This window comes from Lithobates pipiens, unplaced genomic scaffold (assembly GCF_037356315.1).
Source record: "Lithobates pipiens isolate NorthernLeopardFrog02 unplaced genomic scaffold, aLitPip1_a1.2 Scaffold_13, whole genome shotgun sequence".
Taxonomy (NCBI): domain Eukaryota; kingdom Metazoa; phylum Chordata; class Amphibia; order Anura; family Ranidae; genus Lithobates; species Lithobates pipiens.
Window position 1 is genome coordinate 483,261,899 of NW_027507718.1, and position 23,556 is coordinate 483,285,454.

General features: G+C 41.6%; 1 protein-coding gene across 1 annotated transcript in view; it reads right to left on the reverse strand.

Moving 5' to 3' along the window:
* Nucleotides 1–11,290: 11,290 nt before the first annotated feature.
* The window catches only part of RMND5A (required for meiotic nuclear division 5 homolog A), a 59,646-nt gene continuing 47,380 nt past the window's right edge, over nt 11,291–23,556 (reverse strand). Inside the window, exon 9 of the mRNA XM_077477965.1 lies at nt 11,291–13,502. Within this exon, the coding sequence (XP_077334091.1) occupies nt 13,439–13,502 (64 nt within the window). The 3' untranslated portion in view covers nt 11,291–13,438. The remainder of the gene's footprint in view (nt 13,503–23,556) is intronic.

Sequence of the window (23,556 nt, forward strand, 5' to 3'; positions counted from 1 at the left end):
ACCTCTTCCTGGATGACTTCTGGTGCCTCCTTGGTGATTGATATAAGCCACTGATGTAGCATTGTTGGACTGAATTCTGACAGGATAGTTCCGCAACCTGAATGTCCAGTCCCTTAGGATTAGGCGCGCTACCCGAATCTCTAGAATGTTGATGGGCAAGGTCCTTTCAGTTCTGGACCATTTTGCTTGGACAGTTGCTTCTTCCAGGACTGCTCCCCAACCTGACAGGCTGGCATCTGTTGCTACCACCTTCCAGGTAACAGGTAAGAAGGATTTCCCCTTCTGCAGATTCTTTGATATCCTCCACCAACTGAGACTCTGGCGTACCTTTGGTGACAGATGCTTGCACTTGGACATTCTTCTTCCAAGCAGATAGGATACTGTTTTGCAGCAGGCTTGAATGAAACTGAGCATAGGGAACCGCTTAGAATGAAGCCATCATCTTTCCCAACAACCTCCTGCAAAGGCGAATAGAAGGACCCTTCTTTGCCCTGACCACTTGAACCAGCTCCTTTCTGGTGCTGATATTTGCCTGGTGTAAAAACACCCTCTTCTGGGCTGTATTTATGACAAGACTCAAGTACTCTAGTCTTCTTAAAAGTTTTAAAGAAGATTTCTCTAGGTTGAGGACCCAACCTAGGAATTCCAGGTAGTTGACTGTGGTGACCATGCTTTGGTCTAAGCGGGCTACTGACCGGTCTACCAAGAGCAGGTCGTCTAGGTATGCTACAATTGTTATACCTCGAGTCTTTAATCTGGCCAGAGGAAGGGCCAGAAGTCTTGTAAACATCCGAGGTGCAGTAGCTAGACCGAAAGGCAAGGCTACAAACTGAAAATTTTGTTTTTCTACTTTGAAACGCAGCTATTTCTGGTGATCGGAGCAAATAGGCACATGCAGGTATGCATCTCTGATGTCCACTGACACCAGAAGTTCTCCTCCTTGTAGGATGGAGACAACAGATCGAATTGATTCCATGTGAAAAGAGTGGATATTCAGGAATCAGTTTAGATCCTTGAGATCCAGAATGGGTCTGACATCCCCACTTGGTTTTGGCACCGTAAAAAGGTTTGAATAAAACCCCAAACCCTGCTCTTTCATGGGAACCGCCATGATCACTTTTTCAGACAAAAGTCAGTCTAATGCTTGAAAGAGAGACTTTTTTCACTGGATCTTTGGGGACGTTTCACCTGAGGAAACGGGAATTCTCGAAACGCTAGTTTGTAACCTAGAGCTATTGTTACAATGGGAGACCACCCATCTGTCTCTAAACTCTTTCTGCCAGACCCTTGAGAACTGCAGAAGTCTCCCCCCCCCCCTCGAATGAGTGGGGGCGCTCTTTCATAAAGAGGCTTTAATGATCTGTCTTATAGATTTCCTCCCCCAGGACTTCTTTTGTCCATGGGATTGACCCTGAGGTTTACCTCTTGAACCTGACGGGGGAGGTTGTCGCGACTGCCTGGATGGCTGATGCCCCTGGTCCTGGAGAAGGAGCTTGTTTAAATGAGGGACATTTACTCCTTTTCTTAACTGGCAAAAGGGTACTTTTCCCACTTGATATTTTTTCGTATGGATCCCTAAGCATTTGTGCATTGTCAACCGGACAAGTCAAGCTTTTATTCACAGAGGATATAGCAGCATCAATTGCTGGTATACTCCACATCTTAGTAAATATTTCCTCCATAAGATAAAGTGTTGAAAACTTTTTAGGTGGGGAAAAAATGCTTATCTGGGTGATCCCACTCAGAATACATAAGCTTTTTCAGCAATGACTTGACAGGAAAGGCACGTAAAGCTTGAGGAGGCTTTGTGAACCAACACAAGAAGTGGGTTTTTCAACCGACTCAGTTAGTAGGGTAGCTTAAATGTGGAGCGGCCCATTTCAGTAAGAGATTGCACCAGCAATTTGTCAGCTTATGAAGTTAAAAAAGGTACTTCCCAACTTGATCACTCGGAAGAGGATTCATCAGCCCCTTCACAGTCCCCTAAGGGGGATTCATCTTCCCCCTCCCACTATTCCTCTGTTTGAGGGTCCTGGGTGGTAGAAGGGGACCAAATGCGTTTTCTCCCATTCTGGGAAGATGCAATTAAAGCCACTAACCTTTCCTACAATCCCATCATGGCTGAGGAAAAAACCCCCTCAGTAATATAGACAGGGGCTGAAATGTCAGAAGCAGTTGCAACCCCTGACGAACCCGATGGCTCACTCTGACCAGCCTCCCTAGGCCTTTCGGGGGGGGGGGGGGTGGTGCTGCAGAGGGAGATCCTTTTGAGCCCTTGTACCTCCCCTTCTGACCATAGCGCTAAGCACAAATGCAGAAGTACTGCCAAAAAATGCACCCACTGCTGAGCAAATAGTCCAGCAATTGCCGCTGCTATTAATGATCAGCCTGATGCTAAGTAAAAGTGCCTTGGGAATGCCTGTGTCACCAAGACTCACAGGCACATCAGCGGCATGCCAAGCCCCGCCCCCTTCCCCTGACTTCCCACTATGCCCCCACTCTTTTCAAAAAAAGATTGTTTCCCACACAAGCAGGCATCTGATCCGACCGGATCGGCATGTGGGGGGAGGGTGGGGTGGAGGAGAGCCGATGGAAGGAGAACCATGCTCCCTCTGCCTCCTGGAGAGAGAAGAGAAACTTCTGTCCAGGTGGAGGATGTTTAAAAAGAAAACCCCTCTTCCAACATCTTACCTGAGGCTGGGGACTGGAGCAAGACTGGAGGGTGAAAACCCAATCTTCACCCCTCACTGTGGGCTCCGTTAAAAAAACCTTCAAGGACCGGGCCCCTTTTTATAGGGCTTTCCACACATTTGGACCCGTATAGCACCCAACCAGGAAATTATATGGCTAAAAAAAAACAAAGCACTGGATCCCAGGGTCCAGCTCTCTAAAAAGAGAAGTGTTACAGGCAAAACCTTGTTTCTTCCGACGCGAGGCCCGGGTACCATTCCATGCCTAAAAAGACACTTTAAATGGATCCGGCTGCATGGCTTGCCCCAGCAAGATTACTCCAGTGAAGCTTAGCACAACACATCTTTACTCGTGACCAACACCGAAGACACCAGCTGAAAAACTGAGGTACTCCCTGTAAGGGCAGGGGTTATATAGGGAGTTAAACTTCCTGTCTAGGGTGTGCCAGTATCCATCACCTAAAGGTGGCCCATATAACCCATACAGTTATTACTGTGCCCCGTGATGTAGAATAAAGAAATTAGTGCAAATCCAAAACTTTAATTTGTCACCAGAACAGAAAAAGCTGTGAAATCTTCAAAGATATCCCTCTCATGTTCTCTTATTAGGAAAAAATCTGACAGAATTGCACCTTTCTCTACAATACCCGAAATAGTGGACAAACCTTTTGGCTCTAGATACATTTTTATAGTATATTCTGTTGCCTAGCCTCTGGTGATAGTCTCTGTGCAGTCTACCCAGCAACATATAGCCTATTTCGAGCAGCCCCCCTATCAATATACAGAGCATACTGCATTCTGTTCAGTGGAATGTCCATCAATTAGCTGCTTGATGGGCCTTCTATTAAAATCATTTAAGTCTATCTCCTCTCTGAACTCAACTCTTTTGCATGTATTTCAAACAAAATCCAGAGCCTTGACTATCACTCTGTTGGCAGATGTGTGCCAACAATTGCGAGGGTCTTTTCCTTTTCAATAGTCCACCCATATCTTGAGATGTCTGGGAGTTAACCTCTCATCTCATTCTGAGTCCTGGTACAAGGCTCCCCTGATGTTGGCTCATCTTTTCAATTTATTGTCCAAATGGTCAACTCTTCCAATCTCTTAGCTAGGAAAAAAGCCACTGTTAAAATTACCTCAAATCCTCTACCTATTTCAAGTTTTACCAATACCAGTCCCCCCACAAGCCCACACTTTTTCTGGATCTTACAGCGCAGGTTTTCCCTCTTTGTTTGGGAGGGAGCCACCCAGCCTTGCCTCCCAAAGTCTACTCTATTATGACCAAAATCTGGTGGGGTCCTAGGCATTCTGCACTTTTCCAAGTATTATCAGGCACAGTTGGCCCCTCTTCTCAACTATCAAACAACCCAAGAGGTCACTCTTTGGGTTGGACTGGAGGCTATGGATGCTGAACCCCACTCTATAGATAATCTACTTTGGTTGTCTCCATGAGGCAGAGGGCAGCTCCCTGACCCATTTACTCAGCATTCTCTACTTTTATGGCACAGAATTAAATCTAAACTAAATTTAATTTCTCCCCATGCCCCGATGTTATCTTTTCTTCATAACCCAAACTTTTACCTGGCGGGAACTTCAACCTGTACATTTCACCACTGGACTAACTAACTAGACTACACCACCTGCGGTGCCTGGTCACCCCCACCGATTTCAAGTCTTTCCACACTTTGCAAGACCAATATAAACTTCCCAACTCCAAAATTTTTAGTCATCTTCAAATAAAACATTTGTTATGCAGCACAACTCTGCGCACATTACGAACCTCGGCACCATGATCCTTTACAAACATCTATGTGCATTTGTCCCTTACATCAAGGGATTGATAAGCTCTATACTGCCTTGTTTCCTACTGTTTGGCATGTCGCCCACAGAATATCCCTTAACATATCTGTCTTAGAAACATCATAAAAGGTCTTGTCAAGGTGGTACCTAGAGCCATATAAGACAGTGAAGTTTATTCCGGGCTACCCGTCAACCACCTGTTTTCGGGGTTACAGTGAAATTGAGTGAACCTGCCCCCCCTTCTACAGTCCTTTGGGATGCAATTTTCTTAATTCTCTCTAGTCTCCTGACCCACAGATAGCCCTGCTAAATATGGCACCCACGGAGCTCATCGGGAACCAATGTCATCTCCTTTTCCATATCACAACAGCCGCAAAACAGATGATTTCTAAATCTTGGAAAACATTGACACTTTGTATAATTGCTGTCAAAAACAAAGTCACCCAGGTGATCATACAAGTCGAAATTAAGGCAACACTGCAGGATAGGGTGTGACGCTATGCCAAAATCTGCCAGCCTTGGATTGACAAGTCTGTGCCCTCAGGTTCTGACAACACCCTCTTGGAACCGTGATCTCATTATTAACTTTATACATCACTGGCACTTCCCGGGCTGCCACCAGGACAACCAACCCCTGGAACCACTCCTCCTCTTCCTACCTGTCCTCTCCCCTTCTCTTTGCCTTCTTTCCTCTCTTACTTGATATCACCAGTTTGCCTTCCCAACACTGGCTGGGTCCTTAACCTCTTGCTTACTGGGCACTTTCACCCTCTTCCTTCCCAGGCCAATTGTCAGCTTTCAGAGCTGTCGCACTTTGAATGACAATTGCGTGGTCATGCAATGCTGTACCCAGATTAAACTTTTTCATTTTTTTTAACACAAATAGAGCTTTCTTTTGGTGATATTTAATCACCACTGCGTTTTTGTTTGTTTTCTAAACAAACAAAAAAGACAGAAAATTTTGAAAAAAAAAACATTTTTTTCTAGTTTGTTAAAAAAATTTGCAAACAGGTCATTTTTCTCTGTCAATATTATAGGCTTACCTGTAGTGAAAAGTGGTTGTAAAGGGTTTACGACCACTTTAAAGTGGTGGAAAACTCTAGGGGAAAAATATAATGTGCTAGTATGCACTGCATACTAGCACATTATGAAAGACTTACCTTAAAACTAAGCCCTCCAGCAGCGCATTCCGGGTTCAAGGACTTCGGCCGTCTGACCAGCCCGAGCCACTGTGACGACACTCCTGCACATGCATGTAGAAGTCTCAGCCATGACACGCAGAAACAGCACCGGCATGCTGTTCCTTCGGAGTGCATGCAACGGTGTTGGCAGCAGCTGCTGTTCACTACAATATCTCCTAAACAGTGCACGTTTAGGAGATATTTATTTTACTTACAGGCAAGCTGAATGACGGCTACAGCGCAAGCACAGGAGGCCATCATATGATCATATGTGCTCAGGTATAACAGATTGTATTAACGGGCAAATCACAGCAGCCCTTTACCACATGACTGATCCCTCCAATGACGGAGCAATCACTTGTCAACAAACTGAGATTGTGCCAAATTCAGCTTGCGCTACTGCGGTTTTTCTCTCTCCTCTCACGCTGTATCAGTGCGAGGAGAGGAGAGAGAAACACTGCAGCATTGCAAGCTGGCATAATCCCGAGTGCCCTACGGTGATAATCAGTGACAATCAGTGAGTGCTTATCAGTACTCATCAGTGAGCTACAGTGCTCTATTAGTGCCCATCAGTGAGTGCTCATCAGTGCCAGCCTATCAGTAGATCCTCATCTGCCAGTGCCGTAAAAAAAAAAAAAAAAAAAAGTTTTCATTTTTTTTCACGTTTTCCAAAATTTGTGGAAAAAAAATAACATGTTCAAAAGACTCATTATGCCTCATAAAATATATGTTTTTCTTTCCAAATGGGTTAATTTTGTGGGCATTTCCATTGTCCTAGCGCTTCAGGACCTTCAAAATTGTGGTAGAACACCTGACAATGCTCCCTGCATTTAGGGCCTCTGTATGTGGCCAGGCTGTTTAAAAAAAAAAAAAAAAAAAAAAAAAAAGTCTCATACATGGTATCGCCGTACTCAGGAAGACTAGCAGAATGGATTATGGGATGTAAGTTTTGCTATGTATGTGCTATGTGTTAGAAATATTTTATAAATGGACAACTTCGTGTGTGTTTGGGGAAAACCCCCCAAAAAAATGCGTTTTCATTTTCTTTCCACGTTTTCAAGAAACTTGTGTAAAAAAAAAAATGACATGTTCAAAAGGCTCATTATGCCTCATAGAATATACATTGGGGTGTTTGCTTTCCAAAATGGGGTCATTTTGTGGATATTTCCATTGTCCTGGTGCCCCAGGTCCTTCAAAATTGTAATAGGTAGTCAAGACGTTAGATGTGTACTTTATGCTCCTAGAACACCTGACAAGGCTCCCTGCACATTGGGCCTCTGTATGTGGCCAGGCTGTGGAAAAAGTCTCACACGTGGCATCACATGGAGGAGGAGCAGAATGTATTTTGGGGTGTAATTGCAAGTATGCATATACCGTGTGAGAGAACTAACCTGTCAACATGACAATTTTGTTAAAAAAAAAAAAAAGTAAAATAAAAAATTATATATAGAATCAGAACTATGGGAACAAATTACAACTTCAAAAAACTCATCATGCATCTTACTAAGCACCTTGGACTGTCTACTTTATAAAAAAAGGGTAATTTGTACTGTCCTGGCTTGTTAGTGTTGCAAGAAATGAAATAGGCTGTCAGTACATCAGGTGTAATTGGCACCATAGCTTGTAGACTCTATAACCTTTACAAAGACCAAATAATATACACCGATTTGGGTTATTTTTAACCACTTGCCAACTGTGTCACATAGATATACTGCGGCACAATGGCTCTCCTGGGCGAAATCCCGTACGGATAAGTCCAACCTTTTTCAGCCACCAGAAGGCGCAAACACCCACTGCATGGCAGGCAGCCTACGTGCGCCAGCACGGGGATATGTGGGTAAACACACAAAGCCCTCAGCTGTCAGAGGAGAGGAGCCATATCGTTTGTTTCTACTAAGTAGGAGGAACGATATGGCTACTCTCCTAGTCAATCCTATTCCCATACTTTTAGAAAACAGTGAGGGAAGACACAATTAACCCCTGGCTGGCTGCACTACTGGGGATGCTGGCTGCATCTGATGGGCACTGGTGAGGCTGCATTTTATCATGTCCACAGTCTGACCATCTCCTGTACCATGCCCCCAGTCTCTGACCATCTCCTGTATAAATATTTTTTTTTAAATAAGTTTCGGTCTTCAGCCTAGTGTATTTTTCATTTTTGGTATCAGTTTCAGCACCAAAAAACCCATTCGGGGCAGCCCTCGCCTAAACTGATGAAGAAATTTGTTTTTTTAAAAATATTTTTGGGGATATTTATTATAGCAAAAAGTAAAAAAAAAAAAAAAAAAATGTTTTTTTCTCCAAAATCGACGCTCTCTTTTTGCTTATAGCGCAACAAATAAAAGCCACAGGTGTGATCAAGTACCACCAAAAGAAAGCTCTATTTGTGGTGAAAAAAAAGAATGCAAATTATTTGGGTAGTGTCGAACGACCGCGCAATTATCAGACGCAGTGCCAAATTGTAAAAAGTGCTCTGGTCAGGAAGAGGGTAAAATCTTCCGCAGCTGAAGCGGTTAATCAAAGAAATGTAGCAGTATAAATTTGTCAAAGTTTATGAAGAAACAGAAATAAAGAACAATGCATTTTTTTTTTAACAACATTTTTGCTCCTTTTTTATTTATAGTGAAAAAAAAAAAAAAAAAAACCCCAGCGGTGATTAAATACCACCAAAAGTAAGCTCTACCTGTGTGGAAAAATATATAAATAAACAAAAAAAATGCATATGGGTGCAGTATTGCATGACTGAGTAATTGTCAAAGTGTGACAGCACTGAAAGCTGAAAATTGGCCTGGTGAGAAAGGGGGGTACAAGTGCCTTGTGGGCAAGTGGTTAATACTAAAGCAATCCAAAGCGTACGTAGCACACTGCATACTACATTTGTTTTCAAGTATAACTAAAGGCAAAAACTAATTAAACGATTTAGATAGCATAGAGGTTATTTTTTTATTGCAGTTTGTGCCTCGGTTTAGGGAGATTCACTCCATTTGTCCTGTTTGCCATTAAAAGTAAAAGAAAAAACTAAATTTACATCTCCAGAACAGTTTTATAGGGAAGATCTTCCAATGGGGACACTGGATCTGGTGACAACCAGGGATTCCCTCACTTCCTGTTTTGACTATGGGAAGAGAAGGGTAATTTCCCCCATGGGACACAAATGGTTAAACCCCCCCCCCCCCAACAGTGGTTATAACCTTTATGCCTCGTACACACAATGAGAATATCGGCCGAATAATCACCCTTTTTTTGCATGCTAGTCTCATATCGAAAATGAAGAGAGTTCTAAACTTACGAGAATCCTCGTATGACAGAATAAAACTTTGGGAAGTGATGTAATGTGTTACATAGTAGGTCAGGTTGAAAAAAACAAAACAAAAAGGACTATCAAGCCCAACCTATGTGTGTAATTTTATGTCAGTATTACATTGTATATCCCTGTATGTTGTGGTTGTTCAAGTGCTTATCTAATCGTTTTTTTAAACTATTGATGCCCCCCCATTGAAACCACCGCCTGCGGAAGGGAATTCCACATCCTTACCACTCTTACAGTAAAGAACCCTCTACGCAGTTTAAAGGTTAAACCGATTTTCTTCTAATTTTAGTGAATGGCCGCATCTTATTAAATGCCCTTTCGTGGAAATGTTTTATCCCTATTGTGGGGTCACCAGTATGGTATTTGTATATTGAAATCATATCCCCTCTCAATCGTCTCTTCTCCAGAGAGAATAAGTTCAGTGCTCGCAATCTTTCCTCTTAGCGAAGATCCTCCAGTTGCTTTATTATTTTTTATTAGTTTTGTTGCCCTACTCTGGACTCTCTCCAGTTCCAGCACATCCTTCCTGAGGATTGTGCCCACCAAACTAGGAGAGCATACTCCAGGTGTGGCTGGACCAGAGTCTTGTAGAGAGGGAGAATTATTTTATCTCTGGAGTTAATCCCCTTTTTAATGCATGCCGATATTCTATTGGCTTTGCATGCCATTACTGAGCCTATCATTTACTAGGACCCCCAGGTCCTTTTCCATACTAGATTCCCCCAAAGGTCCCCCCCATGAGAAGACTACATTCATATTTTTGCCACCCAAATGCATTAGTTTACATTTTTCTACATTAAACCTCATTTGCCATGTAGATGCCCACCATATTAATTTGTTCAGATCTTCCTGCAAGGTTTCCACATCCTGCGGAGAAGGAAGGTAGTTTATAAATAAATTAAATAGGATTGGCCACGGCACAGAACCCTGGGGGACCCCACTTTCCACCGTGGACTATTCCGAGTACTCCCCATTTATCACCACCCTCTGACCTCGCCCTTGTAGCCACTTTTCAATCCATGTACTCACCCTATGGTCCATGCCAACGGACCTTACCTTGTATAGTAAACGTTTATGGAGAACTGTGCAAAATCCAGATACACCACGTCTACGGGCCTCCTCGTAGAAGGTTAATAGGTTTGGCAAAAATGATTTTTCATGAATCCATGCCGATTACTGCCAATGATGCCATTCTCATTACTAAAATCTTGTATATAGTCCCTTATCATCCCCTCCAAGAGCTTGCATACTATCAATGTTAGGCTAACTAGTCTGTAATTCCCAGGGATTTATCTTGGTCCATTTTTAAATATTGGTGCTACATTGGCTTTTCTCCAAGCAGCTGGTACCGAGTTCATTAAGGGCCCTCAGGTGCAAGCCATCTGGCCCCGGTGACTTATTAATGTTACGTTTTTCAAGTAGATTTCTAATTCTGTCCTTTGTTAGCCATGAGGGTGCTTCCTGTGACTTGTCATGAGGATAGACATTGCAATTTTGGTTACTGAAGCCCCCCGATTCCCTTGTGAAGACTGAAAAGAATAAATTCAATACCTTTGCCATCTCTCCATCCTTTGTAACCAGATTCCCTTCCCAATATGATCTGTTGTATTGGAATGTAATGTGTTCTGTAGTTTCCGAGCATGCATGGTCTATCTTGCTCATCCGATTTTATTTCCAATGAATACTGCACTGATTAAAACAAAAATCAGACAGACAATCTGGATTGCACGAGAAAAAGTTTTGCGTTTGTCCCTTCAGATAATTCTGGGTGAACTGTCATGAATGGCTTTTGAAAGCAGTGTTTTTTTTTTTGTCTGATTTTCTGATCGTGTGTACTAGGCCTAAAAAGATAAGTTCACCTTTTGGAACGTGTTACACTCATATTAACATTGTAACATGTCATCCATTCAGTGTTCTGTGAATGGGAAAACGACAAGGTCCGACGTCCTTTGCAGCTGTCGGCTTGTAGTTCTCAATGGAGCATCATAATTGTTCCACTAGATTTTAGTTAAGGGCATCAGAGTAAAGGGGGCTATACATAAATTCACGCCACTCTTCAGATATTTATTTGTAAAACATTTTGAAAACTACTTATTTTCTTTCCACTTCACAATTATGTGCCACTTTGTGTTGGTCTATCACATACAATCTCAATAAAATACATTTACGTATTTGGTGTTAACATGACAAAATGTGGAATATTTCAAGGGGTATGAATACTTTAAATCATATATGTTGACATTATTATGTTTCCTTTTGTGTCTGTCACATGATTTTTTTTATATTGGTCGACGCAACACCAAGAAAGCCAAAGTCATAATTTTTTTATTGAATATTCTTGTCACACAAACAGTTCTCAATTCAATAAAAGCACAATATAACTCCCCATTATATTCTAGCAGCAAATAGCATCTCACTCTTATATAAATTATAGACATTGGGTTTATTTACAAGTCTCTTGTGTTTTAAGTACAGCAAAAAAAAAAAGAAAGAAGGGGGGGGGGGGGGGGGGACTTTCAAAAAGGAAACTCTGAATATTACAGCAAATTTTTTTTTTCTCAGCAAAAAAATACAGGTTAAACTTTCTATTGGCTATGGTCTTTACCAGACACCTCTGTAGTATTGTTTAGCTATATACAACATACAAGGGAATAGAATTCACAACATACCGTAGTTCTATAATGACAATTAGAGAACAAGGGATGAAATATAAAGGAGTTTGAATGGCTGAATAATAAAGTTCAACTTGTCATTTTATCTGGCATCAATTGGGACCAGACCAGGAGGGAATAGAAAGTATACAGGGGTCTGGCAGAAATATACAATTATTTTATCAAACCTTTCAAAAGATAATGCAGTCCTCTGAAGGGGACCTAAATAAACATACACAGAATGAACAGTGTGCATGTAATCTGATCAGAGAGTATCTCTCATGCTACTTACTACCTTTAGCATCACTCAGTTAACTTAGGGATAGATCACACAGGACCCCAGTCCCATACAGCCTGAAGAGTCACTTATTTTTGTGTACTAGTGCAGGCAGTCAATATAAAAATTAAAGGGACTCACTTGTACAGCCAAGTTTGACGGGTACACAGGGACTGGGGCATAGACTGGGATGCACAGGCTCTGTTTTCAGGTCTGGGCACCTGTTGGATTCAGCTGTGTGGTGGAGTCCGTACAGCCGATGCCTATTCAGTCACTTATAGGGGCTTCCTAGACACAGCTCATCACTAGCACAGAAAAATAAACAAATATCTTTTCAGGCTGCATGGTGCCGAGTGCCAATGCACACGACCCCTTGTCTGTTTGCAATCTCTTTCACCTCTCATTGTGAATGTGTTACAATACAATAGAATTATTAAAATATGCCATTGGCAAGGCTAACAATATGTCCACCCAGTGACCAACGTGTATGGACAACAATGTAAACAGTGAAAAACAAGCTCTAAAAACCTAAAGTTAGGCATAGACACAAGGTCAGATGAAATTGCAGGCACTATCTGACTCCTGCCAGATGCAGTAACACTGGCTGATCTATAAACATATATGCCTACAAGTTAAATTGAATGCAGTCGGGAAGAGCAAACAGTCCTGTCTCCAGCTTATCTGAAGAACATGGATTGGATTATGCTTTGAAACTTGTCTGATAGCTTTCTCCACTAAAGCCAGCCATTGATGGAGGCATCCATCTCACAGAGCCATTGTGTTCGCCAGGCGGGGGAGGCCGTCCCCGCAGAGAGAACAGGGATTGCTGCTGGCAATAATCAAATGCAAAATCTGACAGGCTGGTTGTAATAAAGTTGATCGATCAACTTGGGTACAATTCAGCCTGCCCATACATGGTCCCAATCTCTGCCGATCCCTGCTGAACCGGCCTAGATTTGAACTGTCTGTAGCCAGCTCAAGACAGGTCTGCCTTCTGCGTGAGCACATCAGACAGTGTGGATGAAGCTGTCTAGGCTTAAGATGACCATTGCTTGAGCTAAATGCACAAATCAGACCAAAAAAATAATTTCTGCAGCATACCAAGAGAACGTTGATGTTTTACCTAAACAACCTACCTAAGAATGGAGGAGAGGATCAAGAGTATTTTGGGAATAAACAAAAAAAAAAGAAAAAAAAAAAAAAAAAAAAAAAAAAAAAAAAAAAAAGTTTACATCATCTTTTGCTTAGAAAGTACAAAAACCTGCATGACTTGACCAGTACTGGTGACTGGTCAGGTATGGAGACCACGGGGACAGGAAGATTCCTGGTTCTTTCAAGATATTTTATTGTCAGGATGGTACATCTCAGTAGTGTCTTGGTGGCATTGGCTTTCAGGAGGATCTTGGTTTTCTGCATTCTCTAGGAACATGGGAATAATGTTATCTTCCCGTCTTTTCTCAAATGCACATATTTAAAAAAAAAAAAAAAACCATGAGGCCATCCAGCACTATAGGAACAAGTCCCTGTTTTCAGAAGTAGATCTGCTTAGCATCTCCTGGACTCTGCTCCATCGGGCAATACGGGCATTTTAATCTGCGGGAAGAGACATTTTAAGTATTGAGTTATAAAGCATATTGGAGATTCAGCAAAATAACTTATTCAATAAGGTGTTACTAACAGAAAAGAACAGTAAGCCATAGCAGGCAGTCAGACTTCAATCTACAGATCAGCAAAAGAATTGCGATTAGCTACTATGCATTAGTTGGTTTATAGCACATTGCTTTTTGTTAGAAAGCAAGTCCCCCCATCTTTCCACTGCTGCGTGCCAAGGATCTTGTCCCTTGGGACCCCCACTAATCCACGCTTTAAAGTGAATCTAAAGCCAAAACGTTTTTTTTTTTTTTGGATAGAACAGTGTGGCATAAGAACAAGTCAGGACTTTTTACTTGACATCTTCTTGTTAGGGAGATTTGCCTTCTATATTTCTCCTTGTCAATGGGACTAAAACTAAAAAGGAACATCCACAATTTTGAGTGGTCACCAACTGGGGTGAGCTTGAGATTTGGGTTCACCAAGAACTCAACCAGAACTCAGCCAGTTTGCAGTATAAAATATGGATCTGCCATTTGTAACGGGAGTAGAAGTGAAAAACAACCATATTCAGCCTGTTGTCATGGCAGCGAGTTAACAGTTAGGTGTCACTCATTTTGAGTTATGTGGATCTATTGTACTGCAATGTAGGTGAACTAAAAATCACTGTTTTTCTAGTTTGCTAGAAAGGGTAGAATAGTGTGCAGAGGGGGTTAATTCAGAATTTTTAATATTAACATGCTCAAAATCCTTTTAGCACCAGGGTATATATGTGCAGTACAGGTCAGTGGCCAGATCTGAACCTGTAGTTCTCCTACAACTTGTGTCTACTTACCACATATTGACAGTATATTCACTGGAGCATTTGCATTTTGTAGAGTAGGGACTGGCCACAAGAGGGATTACATTGGTGCAGCTGGCCAGCTTAAACATGTATTGCAATATATGAAAACTAAAAATCCCTGTGTTTATGTAAATTTTGCTAGAAAGGGTGTATAGCAGTGTTCAGAAGGTTTGTTCCGAAGGTTTTATGTGGATCTATAAATCGCTGTACATGACCGACTTTGGATTTATATTGGGGACAATATTAGAGAGAAAAACAAAAAACGATTTTTCCACGGAGTGGGTGTCTATTTACTTTTTTTGTGAATGAGTAACAAAGGGTACCATACTGTGTACCCCACACTCATTCAAGTAGGGGAGGGACAGATATTTGGATGCTCTCTTGTTGTAAAGGGTGCTTCCAGATTCTGACAAAAATGTCAACAAGGGTTGAACAAACTTAACTTAAAAATAGTAACTGTTTACATAGTGATATACAATCTTTATATTCAGTGGCATACTGGGAGTGTAGGATTAAAGAATATGTCAGTCCAATATTTCATATTCTTGACATGTGTGTTGCAGCATGTACTGTACTTACCGTATATGCAAAAGAATCCTGTGATTTGTATTGCTTCATTTTTGTGAAATCCCTGGTGTTCCTGCCACTCCCTTTGCTTTCCTATCAAAAACGGACCTCTCTAGGTATGAGAGCACAGCATGCTCAATTTTACAGCTGTGTGGAGAACTCAGCATGCTCTCCTCCAATCAATCAACTTGTGCTGACATTCCCATTCACTAAAGATCAGTGTACCATTGTTTCTCCTTCCCCAGCTCTAAGCCCCTCATGCAGCTGAGAATAGAGGGAATGTGATCACATATACATACATACATACATACATACATACATACATACATATATATATTTTTTTTTTTTTATTACACACACACAAATGTTTTGCCTTCCATTTCTATTTTAAACTTAATGGGTCTTTTACAAGGCGAGGGTTCACAGATACTTGAATTACAAAATTACTGTAATACTTGTTTTCTTACTGAATGTATGACCAAACCTATTCCATAACCACTCCAATGAAAATCAAGCTTGCCAATATTCTTAAAGAATATGTAAACCCTAATTATGAGCTTCTCTTTTTTGCACCCTTTTGGTATGTTAAATAAACAGTTGGATGCAATTTGTGCCACAGTTTTCTAAGTAACAATTGGATTATTGGTTCCCCTGTAAAATCCCAATTTTTGGAGTATTTAAGAGGACAGAGGGCATCTTCATAGGTTTTACAATAAGGTTATGCTTTTTTAGCTTAGACTAAAAAGATCACGATTCTCTCACAACGTAAAATATTTCACATTATACAAAAAGAAAAAAAAAAAAAAAAAAAAAAAAAAAAAGAAAAAAGGGGCTAACTATACTATTTCGTTTTTTTTTTTAATTCATAAAAAAAAAAAAAAAAAAATTGCATTTGATAGGCAGCTATGCAAATACAGTGCGACATAAAATATTGCAACAACCACCATTTTATTCTCTCGGGTGTCTACTAGAAATATTATAATATATATATATATATTTATTTATTTATATTTATATTAGCAGAGCATCCCAGAGAGAGCCAGGAAAAGTCCTGTTCAGGGTTTACACGTCTCCCAAGCTCCTCTCATAAGCATTTAGAAATCTGTGATCCATGATCCAGTTCGGGTCTTGGTCCTCTTCTCCAGGCTAATTTAAGCTCACCTGGACAGACAGCCTTTGCTCTCTGCCTGGGACATACTGTTGGTCTGTGAAGAGAGTAAGGTTGGTAAAAGATGTTAGGCTTGTTCAGCCTGGTAGTGAGGGCCTGCAGATTGTATAGTTAGAGCCGGGACACGGCTAGGATTTGTGGTTTGCTATTTTGTCCTTTATTTTGTTTTCTGGAACACTGTACAGCACCTGTATATGACACAAATAAACAGCACTTTGTCACTTCATCTCTGGATTTGGTATCTGTGCCTGAGAAACTGCTCATCCCAGGGAGCTTTTATACCTGCTACCTGTCCCCCAGGTTACAAAATATAATATATATATATATATATATATATATATATATATATATATATATATATATATATATATATATATATATATATATATACATACATACATACATACATACATACATACATACATACATACATACATACATACATACACAATGTTTGGGGGTTCCAAGTAATTTTCTAGCAAAAAAAAAATTATTTTAGTTTGAAACCAACAAATGTCAGAAAACGGTTCAGTGGTTAAACTTTTTTCACTTACACACAGTCTATTCCATTGACAAATTGTTACAATGTTTATACTTGAGTTCAATTGATAAGGCTCGGTTCACACAGCGGGCGGCACGACTTGTAGCGCCGCAACCTGCACACGATCAGCGGCGACTTGCAAAACAACTTCTGTATAGAAGTCAATGCAAGTCGCCCGAAGTCGCCGCAAAAGTAGTACAGGAACCTTTTTTCTAAGTTGGAGCGACTTGAGTCGCTCCTATTAGAACGGTTCCGTAGTACAGAACGGAGGGCGACTTGTCAGGCGCCTGGACAAGTCGCCCCTGTGTGAACCGAGCCTAAAGAATGTTGTGATTCTTGGCAGGCTGTCCAGTTTTTCTCTTCCTTTTTGAGGGCTGTGGCTTCAGAAGAGCAGAGAGAATTCTTTGCATAGAAAGAATTGTGAAACACTTTAGTCAAGATCACGATAACGATTCTTGACGATTAATTGTGCAGCTCTAGTACCTTCATATCCATTATGATAGGGACGTCCCCAACCACTAAATATGCAGAGAGTGCAAAATGTGAACATGCCAACAGGGCCCAAACAAACAAGAACAAGTTAAAGCCTCACGCAGCAGTCTGCAATACCCGATGACCAAAGGTCCTTGCTGCAGAGGCCCAAATATCCACCTGGTAGGTCATAAAAGTAAAAGGTCAGGTAGCAGCCCAACAAACTTGAGCTATCGAAACCTGATGTTGAATAGCCCAGGAAACACCAACACTCCTGGTAGAATGAGTGATCGCCAAGAATGGGGCAACTTTGTCTTTAAAACTGTGAGCTTTAGAAATAAAGCTGACCGATCCAAATGAGAAATGGTAGATTTGGAAGCTGCATGAGCCTACAGAAAGCACAAAGAGGTCAGACTGAAAATGTACAGCTGTGGACGTCTGGTAAACCTTAACCACATCCAAAAGGTATTAAGAATATTGTCCTCCTGCATCTGAGGTTTACGGAAAAAGTGAAGGAAACACAATAACCTGGTTAAAAGAGAAGGGCTTTTTATTTTTATTTTTTTACAGAATCATACTTACCTATGTGGCTGCAGCATAGTTCTGATGCTGCATCTGTCCCCTGCTGGCTCAAACACTGAGAACCGAGCGATCAAACACTGTCGATCGCTCAGTTCTCAGGGCTCCCTGAGCAGAGAGCTGTTGACTTTCAATTAGCGCTGTCTGCTCTGTCCCCCCTTAATCACTGGAACGCTGGGATGTGGAGCGGGCAGGAGCGACCGGCTCTGGCTCTCAAAAGGCGGATCCATACTTCATTGTCACAATCTTGTCCGAGCCTGGACTGGCTCTGTGACATCAGAGAGCTTCGCCTGTGATCCATAGAAGAGGTGCAGCCGAATGAAGAAACCACCTTAGGTTGAAAGGATGACACACACACACACACACACACACACACACACACACACAATAAACCAAACACACACATAAATGCAGACATCATAAAAAGATAGGTGTACACACCTTCCATGTTCTTGGCCAGCTATAGCTTCTTCAGCAAGTGATCTGTCAGCGCATACAAAAAAACCTAACTAGACGACATGTGCAAAGGTTTGTGGACTACCACACTTCTTAAAGTGGAACTGCAGTCTGCTCACGTAATTTGTAATAAAAACATCTTTGCCATTCTGAAGCTTCCCTTCAACCACTTTTCATATTTTATATATACTGTGATTCTGTACTTGACAAATATGCTGCAGAAATTTCCCTCCACCAAGTCTGACTGCAACCATTCTAACTGTGGGCAGCTGAGGCTGCTGCCTGTTCACTTCCTGGATTCACACACACACACACACACACACACACACCTCCAGCTCTGCAGCTCCGATTAAGCAGCATGTCGCTGGGCCAAATTTTTAACAAGACACAACGCCACTTTGGTATGTACAGCAGTGTTCATTTTGTTGACTAAATTAATACTATTTTAGTCGACTATATACACGACTAAAACTACAATGTCATTTTAGTCAAAAGACTATGACTAAAACTAAATGGAACTTTGACGTTAAAATTAACATTGCACTACCACATAATATGTAGGGGGAATCCACTAAGCTGCTAAAAAGGCTTTTCTTCTTATTTTTTTTAAGAATGTTTAATGTTGGTAATTTATTCAGGTAATAAGTGTAATGTGACATTACAGCCAATAGAGTTTACAGTTTTTGAGGTTTTCATTAGTTCCAAGTTGTACTTCTGCTTGTAAAAAGCAATATTTATGAAACTTTGTTTTATTTATAAAGATGTTCTATATTGCAAAAGCCAAATCTGTGTTTGTAGTCCATGTTCAACCCTTCATACCATAAATAATAACATGTCATTAGATTTTTACTCCAGGAGTATATAATTAGTTTGGCAACTCAAGAAATAATGCATTCATTCAAATTTCACTAAATCCATTAGAATTTTGACTACTAAATTGCACAGATGACTTAAATAGTCTTTCGACTATTTAAAAATGCTAAATAAATGCCACATAAAATCACAGGTTATTGACGAATGTGTGAAGGAATGGTATTAGTGGTAAAAATTCAACTGCTCGGCCAAATATAAAGAACTGCAATTAAGAGGATAAAGTGATTGGAAAAAGGTCCCCCCGCCCCCCCTTAAAATAACAAACATGTTGTTACACTTACTTGCTCTATGTAAGGGTTCTGCACAGAGCAGCACAGAGTCATGCTGCTGCATCTATTGATACACAGCATGACTCGGCCCCACACCCCCGGCTCTTGCGTCACTGGATTCGATTGACAGCAGTGGGAGCCAATGCCTCATCAATCTATCCAATCACGACCCGAGACAGAGGCTGGAGCTGCTGTGCTAGTTCGGAGGGACGGTGCGTTCTGGGTGGACATCACATGACTGTGCCCCAGAACAGCCACACCGCGTTGGAAGGACGCGGTGCAACCCAGATCTCTGTAAAGAATCAATCACGCGGCTCTTTAACCATGTGATAGGCTGTGTCCAATCACAGCCGGTCACATGTAAATATGGAAATGCTGGTGATCGGCTCTCCTCGCCACACACGGACAGTGTGTGGTGAGGAGAGTCGATCAGTGGCATCTTCTCGCAGGGAAGAGCCGGACATGTAATCAGGGCACTGATCAACAATGCCAATCAGTGCGCATCAGTGACGCCAGTCACTGCTGCCTTTCAGTGCCTGCTCATAAGTGCCGCCTATCAGTACCAACTATCAGTGCGGCATATTGGTGCCTCCTAATCAGTGCCCATCAATGAAGGAGAAAAATTACTTATTTACAAAATTTACTGACAAACCAAGAAACTTTTTTGCCCGAATTTGATCTTTTTTATTTTTATTTTTTTTAAACAAAAAAATGAAAACAAAAACAAAAAACAAAACATCAGTGATTAAATACCACCAAAAGAAATCTCGATTTGTGTGAAAAAAAAAAAAAAAAAATTCATATGGGTAATATGGGTACAGTGTTGCAGGACTGCACAATTGTCATTCAAAGTGTGACAGTGCTGAAAGCTGAAAAATGGCCTGGGCAAGAAGGGAGTGAAAGTACCCTGTAGGCAAGTGGTTAATGCTACAACCCAACTACTACCACAGCCCCCTCCCCCGCCCCCCGTTTTTCTTATTCTTTTTCTTCATTAAATAGCTTTTTATTAAGGGTTCTGTAGTTATAGAAAAGGGACCATAAAATACACATTAAACATAGTAGCATATATTCTCACAGAATTAAGGCCGTGAGAAGCACTTGGACTCAAAATAATGTTATACTGTAAAATACAGTTACTTTAGGGATGGAAATGAGCAATATAGTCTAAAATTATACAGAACGCTGCTCACGCCCCACATCTTATGAAAGGGGTAAAACCAAGAATAACAAAATAATACATATAAAAAATATTTAAGGGAAAGTACCAATGTCTCAACCAAGCAGAATTAACCACTTGACCACTGGGCACTTAAACACCCTTAATAACCAGACCAATTTTCAGCTTTCGGTGCTCTCGCATTTTGAATGACAATTACTCAGTCATGCAACACTGGACCTATATGAAATTTTTGTCCTTTTTTTCACACAAATAGAGCTTTCTTTTGGTGGTATTTAATCACCGCTGGGTTTTTTATTTTTTGTGCTATAAAGGAAAAAATACCGAAAATTCTGTAAAAAAATGAATTTTTCTTTGTTTCTGTTAGAAAATTTAGCAGATTAGTAATTTTTTCTTCATAAATTTTGGCCAAAATTCATACTACTACATATCTTTGGTAAAAATAAGTACAAATTGGTGGATATTATTTGGTCTTTGTGAAAGTTATAGAGTCCACAAGCTATGGTGCCAATATCTGAAAATTGATCACACCTGAAGTACTGACGTCCTATTTCAATTCTTGAGACCCCAACATGCCAGAAAAGTACAAATACCCCCCAAATGAGCCCTTTTTGGAAAGAAGACATTCCAAAGGTATTTAGTAAGAGGCATGATGAGTTTTTTGAAGTTGTCATTTTTTCCCACAATTCTTTGCAAAATCAAGATTTTTTTTTACTTTTTTTTCACAAAATTGTCATATCAGGTTATTTCTCACACACAGCATATGCATACCACAAATTACACCCCAAAACACATTCTGCTATTACTCCCGAGTATGGCGATACCACATGTGTGAGACTTTTACACAGCGTGGCCACATACAGAGGCCTAACATGCAGGGAGCACCATCAGGCGTTCTGGAGCACCCAGGACAATTCTGACATTTCTCTCCTACATGTAAAAATCATCATTTATTTGCTAGAAAATTACATAGAACTCCAAAACATTATATATGTTTTTTTAGCAAACACACTGGAGAATACAACGGTGGTCTTTGCAACTTTTTATCTCGCACGGTATTTGCGCAGTAATTTTTCTAATGCTTTTTTTTGGAAAAAAAGTTTTTTTTTTTTTTTTTTTTTTTTTTTAAAGCACAAAAAACACAGTAAAGTTAGCCCAATTTTTCCATAATGTGAAAGATGAAGTTACGCTGAGTAAATAGATACCTAGTATGTCACTCTTCAAGATTGCACACGCTCGTGGAATGGCGCCAAACGTCGCTACTTAAAAATCCCCATAGGCGACGATTTAATTTTTTTTTTACTGGTTATATGTTTTGAGTTACAGAGGAGGTCTAGGGCTAGAATTATTGCTCTCGCTCTAACGTTCGCAGCGATACCTCACATGTGTGGTTTGAACACAGTTTTCATATGTGGGCGGGACTTACGTATGCGTTCGCTTCTGCATGCGAGCACATGGGGACAGGGGCGCTTTAAAAAAAACATTTTTTTTTTATTGTTCATTTTACTTTCTTTATTTTAGTTTGACATTTTTTTCCCCAAAAATAATTTTTTTGATCACTTTTATTCCTATTACAAGGAATGTAAACATCCCTTGTAATAGGAATATGGCATGACAGGTCCTCTTTACAGTGAGATGTGGGGTCAATAAGACCCCGCATCTCACCTCTAAGCTGGGAAGCCTGAAAAAAAATAAAAAGATTCTGACTTTGATCGTATTAGCGATTCGGTAGAAGCACCGGAGGGCGGCGGGAGGGGGGGGGGATGTCTATGGCTGAGTATGGCGTTGCAGAGTATTGCGTTGCAGAGCATTGCAGGGTATTGGCGGGTGTTGCAGAGCATTGCAGAGTGTTGCAGGGTATTGGCGGGTGTTGCAGAGCATTGCAGAGTGTTGCAGGGCATTGCAGAGTGTTGCAGGGCATTGCAGAGTGTTGCAGGGCATTGCAGAGTGTTGCAGGGCATTGCAGAGTGTTGCAGGGCATTGCAGAGTGTTGCAGGGCATTGCAGAGTGTTGCAGGGCATTGCAGAGCGTTGCAGGGCATTGCAGAGCGTTGCAGGGCGTTGCAGGGCGTTGCAGGGCGTTGCAGAGCGTTGCAGGGCGTTGCAGGGCGTTGCAGGGCGTTGCGGAGCGTTGCAGGGCGTTGCGGAGCGTTGCAGGGCGTTGCGGAGCGTTGCAGGGCGTTGCGGAGCGTTGCAGGGCGTTGCGGAGCGTTGCAGGGCATTGCGGAGTAATGCAGAGTAATGGGGGTATTGCAGAGTAATGGCAGGGTATTGCAGAGTGTTGGCAGGGAATTGAGGGGTTAATTTTCGGTGAGCAGCGATGTGGGCACTGCAGATGCAGCCCGCATCGCTGCTGACACCGATCTCTTCCCCCTCCGCTGTACCGATCGGTACAGAGAGGGGGAGGGAGGAACCGGCGTCATAACATGACGCCGGTTTGTTTACAAGTGATCACTCCGTCATTTGACGGAGCGATCACGTGGTAAACGGCCGCGATGAGCGGCCGTTTACCGTGATTCGTGATGCGCCGGGTCCACTGGACCCAGCGGTCACGGATGCTCTCGTGTGCGCGCCCCAGGGGGCGCGCGAGAGCAGAATTCTGGGAGGCCGTTAATCAACGGCCTCTTAGAGTTAAACAACCGCCCTGAAGCCGTTAATCGGCAATGGGCGGTTGTTAAGTGGTTAAAAATTGGTCAGAACAAAATGCCTTAAAAAAATGTTTCATTATTAAAAAGGAAGGAAGGGGTACCGCAGTTCCCGCACCAAAAGGAAAATTAAAAAAAAAAAAAAAAAAAGTCAGCAGCTACAAATACTTTAGCTGCTGATTTTAACTATTAGGATAATCGCCTGTCCAGGCACCCAGCAGTGTCCTCACCCAGGCAGATTCTTCAATCATCTCTTGGGTGCTGCCTCAACCTTCTTGGTTAAGGGAAAAATCAGCAGTGAAGCCTTGCGTCTCACAGCCAGGTTTCTACTGCGCATGTGCGAATTGCGATGCACTCTCTCAATGGGCTGGCTGCAGAGTGGGGAAGGAGGAGGAGGTTGGGGTTGAACTGCTGACGCAGCAAACTAGTGTCAAAAGGTGCCAAAATGTGGCAGCAGAGGGGTGGAGG